A 12839-nucleotide genomic window follows, 5' to 3' on the forward strand; every position below is an offset into this window, starting at 1 on the left:
AGTTGGTGCAGCAATTATTGTCGTTTACGAGTTACATTGAAAGCCCACTTTCTAACTCTGTCTATCTTTCACACTGTTGTTGTGACAGTACATAAAGCATGCCAGCTGGTGTCTAAACAAATGGCTGTTGTGTGTTGATGTATGACGTACTCCCCCTACAACAGATCCTGTCAGATACACGTCCACACATGTCCTTGCAGCTATGTAGCGTAGGAACCGCAGAACTCAAATTTAAATTTTGGGGGCGATACTCGGAACCGGGAATTTTTCGGTTCCCAAGCCTAGTGGACACTCACACTGTCTCCCAGGGAGCGCAGCTTGTAGAAGGGGTGGATGTAGAACCAGGAGCCCTCGTTGCCGGCTGAGTCCAGAGTCACCCTCATGGCGTTCTTCTCCAGCAGGGCCGGCAGACGCTTGTTCACCGTCAGGTACTTGTTACTCTTCAGGTGCAGCAGCTGGAACATGAAGAAGAGAAGTCATTTAGAGTAAATGTTATAAAGGTACCACCTGGTTTACAGACATATATGTTGTGCACAAGACTCTGGATGATTTGAAATAGATTATAAGAAATTAAAGTCATGTTTCAGCTGTGTTTTAACACTTGGAAGACCCCATCTGTGGGTTCATTGTGTCAATAGAATAACAAATCTGAATGAACAGACTGAGGTGAACAGAATTGAAAGACTGGCACAGTCCACATTTTTTGATATCCCACAGGAATGAGACATCAAGTATCAGGGCAGAAATACTTCTTTGCCCCCACCCCCCCACATACACACAGGAATTTTTGAATACTTGGTTCAGATATGGTTCTCACGACCTTCACTGCTAAAGATTTTGCCCAGAGGAATCACACAGATTTTTGTGTCTAAATTACCCACTGCACGGTTCATTTCTTAAGAACGACATAAAGCTGGTTTTGGGGGAGAGAGCAGGGACTTAAAGAAGTAACAAAATTACATTTTTTAGAGGACGTTTTTAAAAATATGAATGGTGTCAAATGTGTTTTCAGTGTGCTCTACTTCCAGGTGCTCTACCCACATCCTGACAGCCTTGATCCTCCACCACCGGGAGAGTGGCACAGCATGACAGCCCTGGTGCCCTAAATACCCTTCCCACCCACAAGCCTTCACAACCCTCCAGCCTCAACGTTTTGTGGCACCACGTGTACTTGCATTGAAGTTTACCACCTGACACCAACTCACACAGTATAGTCCATACTGTATCCATCGTCAATGTTAATCCCAGGTCTGTTGCTGTTCAGATCCAGCATTATGCACCGAGTGCCTCAGTGTGCCAGTCACACTCATACATCTCCTGGAAAGCTAATGACCAGGGCCTCCCCCCTGTCATACCTGAATGACATTTCCATACTGGATAACAGTTCCTAGCAGCTTTCGATTCTCGGATTCATTTTGCTTCTTCTCCAAGTCAGCAGCATGCTGAAACACAGACAGGAGGTACGAATGTCAAACACTTTTTTTTTTAAAGACAAAAGTACAGTCAGACATTGCAAGTGTCTAAAATCCCCACATAATTGATTTCCGGGAGGCCGGTTTAAAGGGACAGAATGTGCACTGGTGCCCTGGTGTCCTTGGATCAATGCAGAAGGCTTTACTAGCGTCTAGGTGTGCTTGGCAACCGTTGCAGGACAGATGCAGGGGGTGAGGGTGGACAAGTGAGGACACGCACGTGGAGCTTGTTGAGGAGAACCGTGTCAGTGGTGCTGTTCCCTCCGGGCTTCGCTGCCTTCCAGAACTGTTTCTGTGCAGAGTACCTGTTCATGGGGCACAGCTTGAACAGGCAGTCTGGAGAGGGAACGGGGGAAAAAAACAGGACATGGATTGGAACCCAATTACGTATCACTAGTAACAGTGTTCCTCATCTGACTGAGCCAGTCCCCTCCCTGCTCCTGGCTTCTATTCTTAACTTGTCCATCAGCATGTGGTGCAGGCATTCTGCACACTCCCTAAAGGAGACAACCTTGGGGAATGATGAATGAATCGTTGGGTCGATTTTAAGTGTAAGGAATGATGACAGGTTTGGCAATGCGATCATAGATGGCACAATTTACAGCTCAGGCCACAGCCAACACACAACAGAGTTGGGGTGATGACGAACCCTTAAGATTCTCCAGTAGGTTAATATATTGATCTGGAACGATTGAGGTCCTCACCACACACTGCAGGGGACGGCATGACAATGATTAATGAGGTCCGTGACACGAGCATGATGGAGTCCTCCGCCACAGGCTCCAAGGCTATCTGAGAGCTACCAGAGGGGGACCTGATTATCTGTGACAGAGTTAAAAATAACCATCCTGGTGAGCGCTGTGGAAAAGGCGGTCAATGCCACAGCGTCCAGGGTTGAGCTGTCTTGAGAGACAGAAAGATTACAGAAAAGATGGGCTTTCATGGGGGGGGGGGGGGGGGGGGCTGAAGACTGGAGGAGAAAATGGGTCAGTGGGAGGCCAGGATGAATAAATGAGTGAAGGGAAAGAAAGTGGGTTTCTGGAGTGAAGAGGAAAGAGAAATGGGGTGAAGGAGAATAGGACAAGAGGACAAACGGCTGACAACATTCTAAAGGATCCCTGAGAGGTGTTTGTGAATGCAATACAGGGTTTCGCGCAGAAAATGTGTTAGTTAAGCTGGTAGGGTGGGGTTTGCCGTCAGACCGGGGGGCTAGTTTGTGCGATAGACTAATGCGGGGGGGGACTAATGCATTCTGTAGAGAAGGGAGACTGGCGTTGGTCACGGTTTGGAAAGGAAGGGAGAAAAGAGGACTTTTTTTGGTGTGTTTTTTTGACGACGTAGTTAAGGCGGCAGGCGTGTGTTGCTTAGGCGGCCGCCTTAACTGAAAAGTGCTGCGGGAAACCATGCAATTGTCCGGCCTACATGATCTCTCAATGTCTCTACAAACAAACATCTCCTCAAGCCAACACACCTTTGTGTCAAGCATTACACCAAAGCAATTCCTGTTCCACAGCAGATCAGAGAGGAGGAAGCAAAGGTTTCAAATGTGTTCAAGCTCCTTGGAAAGCAGGCCTTTTAAACAGCTTAAACAGGCTATTAATACTTGTCAGGCGTCTTAGGATTTAGACTGGTTAACGTTCCCTCTACTGAGGCGGTGATGAAGCATTGTAGTGGTGAGTCTCAAGCAGGCTGCGGCAGGGCCTTGGCTGCCTGGAAAGAAGGCAGGGCGACTAGGCTGGTTCAAGAAAACCTCCTCATATTCATAAGGCCTGGGGGGATGCTGAGGTCTCCAGAGAGCCTGGGGTGGCCGTCATGTTGAAGACCTGGCTTTGGAACTGATGGCCCACAAAAATGAATGATTAGAACTCATTATTTACTATGGTCTGCAGTATGTCTTTGGTTACTCAACAAAAGAGTGCACTTTTTGTTGGAAGCTATATTTAATCTAAACTTCTTTAAACTCAGAGCTCCAAAATTCCTCTAGCTTGACAGCCATGAACAGTTTCCACATATTATGTAGTTGTCCAAGGAATGTAAAACACCGCTGATGGAAGTGTATAGCTGATGACGCTATAGCACAGAATGCGGTTTTGCATAGAATTTGCTTAGGTCAGTTAGAGATAGGATAATCCCCTTGTTCTTCTACTCCTTCAAACTGGAATCCTTTTTTTCGGCAGAAAACCAACAGAATTGTATCATCAAACTATAACACTGTAAAAACAAAAACAAATTGCAGAATCACCTTTCTCTCAGCATGTCAGTTTAGTATTGATTACACTCCAGCCAGGCTCAGTTTATTCCTTTGTGAGCGAGCACAGCCCTAAATATCTAACAGATGTTAGGCCTGCTTACGTTACAGGAGATAAAGGTAGAGGAACAACCCTACTATGCATCTGTTCCCCTGTTATTACAGTACTGAATCCGCTGTACCAACTGTTGATAGCCAGTGGGCAGTCATCATTAAATTCCCTGCAGTGAGTTTTTCCTAGGCAACGACCAAGTACCCTGTTCCTAGGAAAGTGGAATAGGAGCGAAAATAATGAAAGTGTGTCTGGAGAAGTTGTTTAGTCCTGCAACATGCAGGCTAGAAGTGAGAAAACCGACTCAAGGGGCCCTTTTTGTCGACAGGAGACCTTGTGCAAAGAGGGTCTTAAACCTTGTTTTTGTTCCTGTTTTGCAACATAGTACAGCACATTCCTTAATTATTTTCGTTTCTTCTTCAATTATGTAAATATTTCCGAATATAGGAGGGTGGTCAGGGTGGAAGCGCTATAGAAATCTGCTTTCCTGCGACCCAAAACAAACAATTATGCCACTGGACCAAAAGTCACTGACACTACCATGACAGGTGTTCAAACCAGACACTCATGACAGACAAGGCTCGGCCGTCTATAAGACTAAAACAGTCAGGGAAGACTATCGACAAGCCTGAGTTCTCAGAATGGACTGGGAATCAATTAGACCATTTTCTTCAGGCTATTGACTTCTTCCTCAGATAGAGATCGACCGATCTGGATTACTCTAATGAGAGGTAAGAAGACCTTGTGTGAATGTAAAATGATAACAATGACCAAGGATGGTACTTTCTGATGATTGCCCAGCAAGATCAAATAATCAAATTTAATTTGCACAACCTTCAAACCCAATGAATGAGTCAATGAAACCCATATTGGCAATTGCTTCAAGAATTAATTTACAAAAGCTTGCTCTGGAGGCCTGCCAAGTTCCAATTTAGAGAGATCTCCATGACAACAGCCTAGCTTCTAGCACCTCCTGGATCCCATCAGTTAGCCTCTGACACACACTCCCTGAGTGCTGAGCAAACTGGTGCCAAGTTTACACTAACCTTGATGTACCAGAAAGCAGGAAAATCCACCATAAACATACACCACATATTGTTGTGGTATCGAATAAGATAAGATGTTTTGTTCGTTATGAGTTTTGTGTTGTTGGTGTTTTGGAACTATAGGGTTACCACAAAGTTGTGACAAGGTAGTTAAGTCAACATTTTAATGATATAGGCCTAGTGTAACATAATCAAATCAAACAAACCCACTGACAATGAATCCATCCAATATAACAATGTTATGCTGAATATCTTTTGTATTTGTATTACAGTATTCTCAAACAGCATTGTTTACAAAATCTTAGAGCTAAAAAGAGCATTATTGAGAGACAAACGTCACCATGTAGGCAAGTCTTGGTTAGAATTCTACATCAGAAAATCGGTATACTGTTACTGTGGCAACCAGACTGACCCAGTGGCAGTTCTTAACTAAAAGACCACTGGTTAACCCTCACAGAAAAAGAAGTCTAGTCCTTTAATGATGGTAATTGCCAAGACAAATTGGTGTCAAATGACTGAAAAACACATAGAATTAACATCTTAAACTACCCCCATCTACATGAAGCATGTTGATTGTGAATTAAGAAGTGTCTTAAAATACCATCTAAGGCTGGTTAAGTGAGAGTGTGGTTCAAAGACTACTGGCCTAAAACACATCAACCATAAGAGCCTCTGTCTGATGTCAATCATTGGGAAGCGTATTCCTATAACAAAACCACACTGAAACAAGAAAGACAGGAGCTGGTTGGAGATATGGAATAGACATTCACTTCAATGTAGGGTAGATATTGGCAATGGTCATGGTAGTAGTCCTTGTTGTTCAGGTGGCCTAACTGGACTTTTAGATGTTGTGAAGTAGCATTAGGCAGACAATTTGTCTCTGACTCACAAACCTGTTCCGTTTTCGCTAGCTTAGCTCATGGAGAAAACCTGGTGTAATCCCAACTGCTTACACTGGCAGGAAATAGACAGCATAGTTCTACATGTCAGCTTCATTGGCTAAAGAAACATGGCAGTCTGCCATCAGTAGGCTTCACACATGTTTCACAGTCTGAAGGGGCCATATTTGAACATATTACCTTTTCAAAATATATGGCGTAATAACGAAATATTTATATTTAGGGACTTGATGATTAAAGATGAATTGTGTGAATTCCCATTTTGGGTTCAAAGGAATGGAGCATAAAAGGCAATTGATCAATATCTGAAAGTGCTGAACAGAATCTTTCAACCCCAGCTAGTCTAGAGTATTCTCAAAAGAACACATGTAGCGATGTAAGGCACTGGGTCCTGGCACTTCAGAAAAATATGGTTAAAATAAATAACCCTCATGATAACCTAGAAACAGTAACATTCCAAATGGCTTCATTATGATATCCACTTGGTAGTGTGAATATGACGTCACAGAGGAAAGTAACATCTCAAAGGCCTATGAAATCACATATCACTGGGACACCTCTGAGGATTTTGATATCACAGAGCATTGTGACATCACGAAGAACAATGACCTCACGGAGCACTGGGACATTTGAAACGTGGGCGACAAAGGGCGCATTAGACAAAGAACAGTGACATCACAAGCACCAAACATCACCTCTGTGGGTCTCATAACCTAACTTTTTGTACACTGTTACGGCATTTAATGCGGAAATCTAAAGCTATTTCACAGCTCTGAATGCAGTTCTCATCTCATCTCTCGTGAGACAGAGTGGTTGCTGGAACTATAGTGAGAGGTGACTTGTCCCAGATTCCTTCCTTACCTCTGAACTTCTTGGGCGGGTTGTTAAGGTCCCCTGTGTCTGGTTGTACCACACAGCGGTCATCCACAAGCCTAGGAACAAAAAAAAGATATGCCTGTAAATAAAATACTCAATAAAACAATAATTTTAGACGTGGTGAAATAAATATGACATCACAGGCCAGGTCTTCTCACAAGTGATGACATTTTAGAAATCTGAATGTGAGGGTGTCATCATTGTGTACTACTGCCTATGTCTAGTAAATCATTTTAATCAGTAAAATAAGGTAATTTTGCACCAGTTCATCCGTCATCACTGATATCTTGACAGGTGCCCCGGTCCTTGCTAATGAAATTGGATTGTATTGGATGTAAATTTTGAATGATTGCCAAATAGTCCATTTAAAAGGTTTGCAACAAAAACACCAGAGAAATTCTGAAGTCAGACCTTTGGGTGTATGATGACATCACATGCAAAAAGAACAACATTCCTACTCTGTGGCACAGTGGTGTCAGAACAATGCTATGGGAATGTTTTTCATCAGCATGGGGACACCTGTCACGACAGAAGGGGAAATGGATGAAGCAAAAAGCAAAGAAATCTAAGTTGAAAGCGATCTTAAAAAAGACAGAAGATGACCCTGATGAAAGAATAACCCTTTTCTTGTAATTGTAATAACATGCTTCCATGAAAGAGAAAACGTACATTTTCTATAAGGTATATTTTACCATACTTCGTAAATGGGACGTAATTATGCTTGTAATGTAGGCTAGAGTAGAATCTACAATGGGGAACATTTATCACACACTGACTATATTCAGGAGTTCTAATTTTGGCAGAAGATTCACAAATCTCTATAAGAGCAGTCTTCCCGCCAACAGTACTACAGGTCTAAAAACATGCAGTCTAAACAGTGACTGATCTCCATTTCATCTCCTCTGCCTGGTGCAAAGTCATGGACTAAGGCTGAGGCCAGGAAGAAATGGAGCAAGAACAGCTTCTGCCCAGATTTCCTCTACATTCCTGCCTGAAACGTGTGTATATACAGTGAGCCCAAAAGTTCTCTTTTTGTTCAGTGAACAAAAGTGGAAAGTTCACTGAAGTAGAAAGTGTAATGAGGTTAAAGTGAAGATTGTCAGCTTTATTTGAAGGCATTTTTATACATCAGATAAATTATTTTAAAATGATGGTACAGTTCCCCTATTTTAGAGAATCTAGTTTTTGGACCTTTTAAGATTACGTACACATAGTCACACATATCCTTTCCATGCAACCACTGAAGTCTGAAACTTCACATTGACTAAACAACAACAGATGCTGGGTACTTCGCTGGTGATGCCTAGCCAGGACAACACTGCAGCCTTCCCATCTCCTGCTTGTGTTACTACACAGCGGCGAGAATTCCTCAGTCAACCACTATGGTCTTTCTCAGTCTACTGAGATATTTTCAATATCTGAGTTCATGGCTTTTTTGTTCTCTTGTGGGGGAACCAAACTGTTGCTTTTGGTTTGTCCTTGATTTTGTCCCTAGTGAATTTATTTTGAGTTTTGATTCAATTGACACCGCTGTTTTTCTTCATGTTGTCAAATCTCTACAACAGTCTCCAATGGCAAATCCAATTTATTGAATCAAAACCAGACATCTGCTCTCTGATGCATGCACCAGCACCACACAAGTAGACTTGCAAAATGAAACACAGCTGCGGATTCAAATCAACAAATACTTGTAGTACCCTAAAGTACCCTACAGTATGTGCAAGAGCAACTGTATTTTTTAAGTGGCTCATCTGGTTTGGATGATATGGAAGACATTATTCAAATGAACGCTGACTGGCTTCACTTCCACCTTGTAGTCAGTGTATCATTTCATCTTCATAGTGCTGGAAGACCAAACCAAAACAATGCATTACTGTATGGTGCTCGCTGTATTTGTTGGGCATTGTGATAAGTAAACATTTGGTTGGGAAAGTCTGTCAAAGATGAGCCCTTTGAGGTGGAAGGTCAGTTGATAACACGTGTGGTAGCTAGGCTACATACAGTCGCTTCATACAGCAGCTACAGAAGCTGTTCCTCTGGTTTACGGAGCAAATCCGTCAGCCTCACTATTTTTGTATTCATTGTATTTACTACCTGGACACAGACCGTGGGTTATATATTATATTTTAAGTACACAGTCATCAACAACGAATCCATCCCTTGCTAAATACAGCAATAGAAAAAGAGTTGGTTGGGCAAACTTGGCACCTCAGTGGGGTTCTTGAGTCAGGCAAGTCAGCAGATTCTTTTTATAGGCTAGCTCATGCAGTGTGGTACTCGTAGGATACAGAGATGCTGTTCACAGGATATGATACAAGCAGAGCCTATCACAGTAGCATGATCTGTTTAAAGAGAAAGTACACAATTTCACTTCCCCCAATCTGCTTGCAGCCTAAACACACAAAAGTATAAAGCATGCTATGGGCCGTCCTTCTTTCTCTGTAGACCGTCCCAGGAGGCAATCAAGACTACCGTGGAAATGATTATATCTACAATCATGTGCATATTGTCATTCATTTTGTTAGTATTTTTAGACAGGTCTGAGGTGACAGTTTTCTTTCAATATTTGGATGTGAAAAGCATTGTTGTAACACTTGCAGTTCCTCCTCTTTCTAGCGTTTAATGAATTATTTTCTTATTTTCTTCCATCCCAACCTCCTATCCCTCTCCACGTCCAATTTTTGTCACCAATTATTGCCATGGTTATCCGCTACTCACGCCAGCCCTAGACCTACGGTAGTGTCCAGTCCTCTCTCAACCAGCTGCAGTCCAGGTGGCTCATTATACAGCTGTCTCTCAGGGTTCACATAAACAGAAACAACAGTAGCACCTCCTCAATGCTGTTGCTAAATATAGCTCCCTCCCTCCTCCTCTCCCTCCTTCTTTCCCTCCCTCGTGCACACTGTTAGCTTACCTCTTAACAGTGTAGGGAGGAGGAAAAATTATTACTAGACAACAGTGCCAGGCAGGCAACTTGACAAATGAGTTCTGTCAAGGTGCCAGTCCTCAAAGCCATGAATGCGTTTACTACCACTACCATGGTGACCTATTTGTGAAAAGCCATGGTTTTTGAAGAGATTGTGAGTGTCATACACTGTGGTGAAGAGGCATGATTAAGATGCACAGTTTGCCAAGCCAAACATGGAGACAGGAGGAGAGGCCAACACAGATGCTGTCTTCAGTTTCTTTGTCAGAGATGTAAACACCAGAGGAAAAAGATGGGAGCATAAAATAGAAGGGAGACAGGGAAGTGACACGCAGCTCTGACGCCAGCCTGCCACAAACACTTGCTAATGGGATTATAAACTCAGGTGTGTTGTCCAGGCCTATCAGCCTCTGTGTATCCACTGATAATGGGTGAGAACAATAATAGCTGTATAAATCTACAGCTCTGGAGAGAACCCGAAAAGATGCACCCCGACTTCCTCCTCTCTGAGTGACTACTTGTAATGAGAAACAAAATTGCTATCCATCCTAAAATCTGTATCACAATACAGCCACACAGTATTTCCCCAAATCCATTCCACTCTACCCATCACGTTTTTGGTTTCCTCGTATGCTCCCCTATCTGGCTATCAGTCAAAAGCTGTTCTCAAAAATGGCTTGTGACCCTTCCATGTCACCTATTCCTTCTGACCACTGACTGAAATGACAGTTTCTCAAAATGTATTTCTGAGATTTGGATGATGCAAACTTCTGCCCCCATGTCAAGTATATCTCTTGACTCTCCCATTGTACTACTCCAGTTCAGTTCAAACTAGTTTGATATCAGTGTTGGTGTTTAAACTATAACTGTATCTATAGCAAGAGCAACTGGTTTAAAAATCTTAAAATATAAGAGAACACACACTATCTAGACTTTTGAATTAAAAACTCAAAATTCATCCATCATTATGCTTGATCATCTTTTCAATGGTTCCAGCAGATGTACTGATCCCACAATACAACAGTCAGTATAGTGAATTCTGCACTTTATATCTGGATCTGTGGAACAGGGTTAAGTGTGTGCTAATATCCAAGTTTAAATAAGGTTAAGAATGAGTTATTTCATCAGAAGCAATCATACAGTACTCACCCTAAAGTGCTGATAAATCCACTAGTGGAGCCCTCCGCATAAAGGGAACAAACATCCCCATGATGCAGGAAACTGGACATCTTGTCCGACATGATTCCTCACGCTTGACTGTATCTGTGGAATATTGAATAGTTAACTTAGATTTGATGCAGAAACCTGACTGAAAACCTTGCTGTATACTGTAGCTGACAAAACTGTAGCTGAAACAAATACAAATCTCACTCACATATGTAGGAAATTGGTGATGGACTGGTGGAAGACTAAATCATAACATATCGATTTCATATTTATACCACAAACATTACACTTCAGCAATTACACTATAACATGACACATTTGTAATTTGTTAGCACTGAATTCATAGATAAAGATGTGTTTGGCAGCTAACTGGATCAACTGAAGTAGACTGAAATGCTCTTTCTGACAGTGAGTATATCAGAATAGAGAGTGTTGGCTGTTGGAACTATGTGACATGCAGGAACATTTCTACAACACAGATCTCCTCGTTGGGTGTGCATGGTGTACTGTATTACACACATTTAGAAGTATCAACAGATGACAGCATTCAATACAGTGCAGTGCAGAAAATATAAGACACCAAGACACAATGAGCTCTTGACCTTACTGGAGATAGAGAAAGAGATGATACAGCAACTGAATTCCTGAGAAACTATACCTCAGAACTCACCTCTGATGCTCAACAGAGAAGGTCCCTGTTCCAAACCATGCAAAGCACAACTAACTGATATTATTATCTACCAATTTAAACTGTATTTGCATATATGCTTAGTTTAACATTCAAATTACTGTGCACTTTATGGAAAAAGATCTACAGTCCGACCTAAAGACATACAACCTATTTAACATGGCTAAAGACCTGCTCATTGTGAATAAAACGAGTCAGATGTCTATACATCTGAGACAAAGCACTACATGTAACACGTTCTGCTCCTATATTCAAAAAATTATATTGAATCCCTAAAAATATCTGGAAAGTCAATGATAACCATCTTACTAAACAGATACATTGATATGACCGCAGTGACCTAGTTAGCTAACTAATCTAGTGATCAACCTAATACTGCAATTCCTGGTCTACTATCAAAATCGTCAATAGTGTTTTGTAAATTGTAAACCTTTTATTCTTGGATTTTATCAAGGCTATTATGACAAATGACTAAAAATGGACAGGCTTAGAATGTTAAAATTGATCAAGTGCCGTGCAGCAGCGGGAAGCGCGCTTAATGACAACATTGTTACATTGTCCAAAGACCTGGAATCTCTCACGTGTCCTTGTAACGAAAAGAAAATTGTGCTGGTGTCCCCAATACATGTCAGTCAAGAGGAAGTTTATGGGTATGGATAAAGATTTGAGGCCCATTTTGACATGAGCGCTATTACAACTATGCAGCAAATTCTATACTAATAAAGCCAGTGTCGGTAAGCGCGTGGGCTACTTCCTTGACCAATATTCTGTTTGAAATAGCTATCGTATCGTTAAATGCAATGACAGAGAAGATGCTTCGCTAAAAACTACGGACTGAGATCAACTTTACCTTTCCAGAATGAAAAAGGCAGCGAAAACAGAATCTATATTGAATGGGTCAGCAAACGTGAATTTCCACCAGCCTTCCCTCGAATAATTCCATAATACCGAAACTCCAGCTAGAAGAAGCGGCGTATTTCTGACAGATGATTTTGTCCTCAGTGGTACTTGCAATCCGCTTCTTTTTACATCCTCCACATGCTCTTTAAAGGAACGCCCCTTTGGCAATATATATATACTGCAGCAGTGGTTTCTGGGAAAGGCAGTTTTAAAGCGTAAAGCTGATGCTCAGTGTGTCAAATGTCTGATACAGCACGCACACAAGAATGAAAAATACAAGATACAATATAACACAACACAAAACAGCAAAAATAACAGATGCTGTAGGTCTATAATATGCTTATTTCTATAAAATGTGACCAGAATGTGCAAGTTGTTTCTTTATGTACACTACAGTACACTACAGTACACTACAGAGGGAGTCAGGTGGCTGAGCGGTGAGGGAATCGGGCTGGTAATCCGAAGGTTGCCAGTTCAATTCCTGGTCATGCCAACTGACGTTGTGTCCTTGGGCAAGGCACTTCACCCTACTTGCCTCGGGGGAATGTCCCTGTACTTACTGTAA

General features: G+C 42.0%; 1 protein-coding gene across 2 annotated transcripts in view; it reads right to left on the reverse strand.

Moving 5' to 3' along the window:
- Positions 1 to 10760, reverse strand: part of itpr1b (inositol 1,4,5-trisphosphate receptor, type 1b) — a 61244-nt gene extending 50484 nt beyond the window's left edge. For both annotated transcript variants that reach the window (XM_067239393.1, XM_067239384.1), the window contains exons 1-5: positions 10669 to 10760; positions 6579 to 6649; positions 1693 to 1808; positions 1356 to 1442; positions 297 to 455 (exon numbers count right to left, since the gene is read on the reverse strand). In XM_067239393.1, the coding sequence (XP_067095494.1) occupies positions 297 to 455; positions 1356 to 1442; positions 1693 to 1808; positions 6579 to 6649; positions 10669 to 10760 (525 nt within the window). The remainder of the gene's footprint in view (positions 1 to 296; positions 456 to 1355; positions 1443 to 1692; positions 1809 to 6578; positions 6650 to 10668) is intronic.
- Positions 10761 to 12839: the final 2079 nt, after the last annotated feature.

The sequence above is a fragment of the Osmerus mordax genome, chromosome 1 (genome assembly GCF_038355195.1).
Source record: "Osmerus mordax isolate fOsmMor3 chromosome 1, fOsmMor3.pri, whole genome shotgun sequence".
NCBI classification, from domain to species: domain Eukaryota; kingdom Metazoa; phylum Chordata; class Actinopteri; order Osmeriformes; family Osmeridae; genus Osmerus; species Osmerus mordax.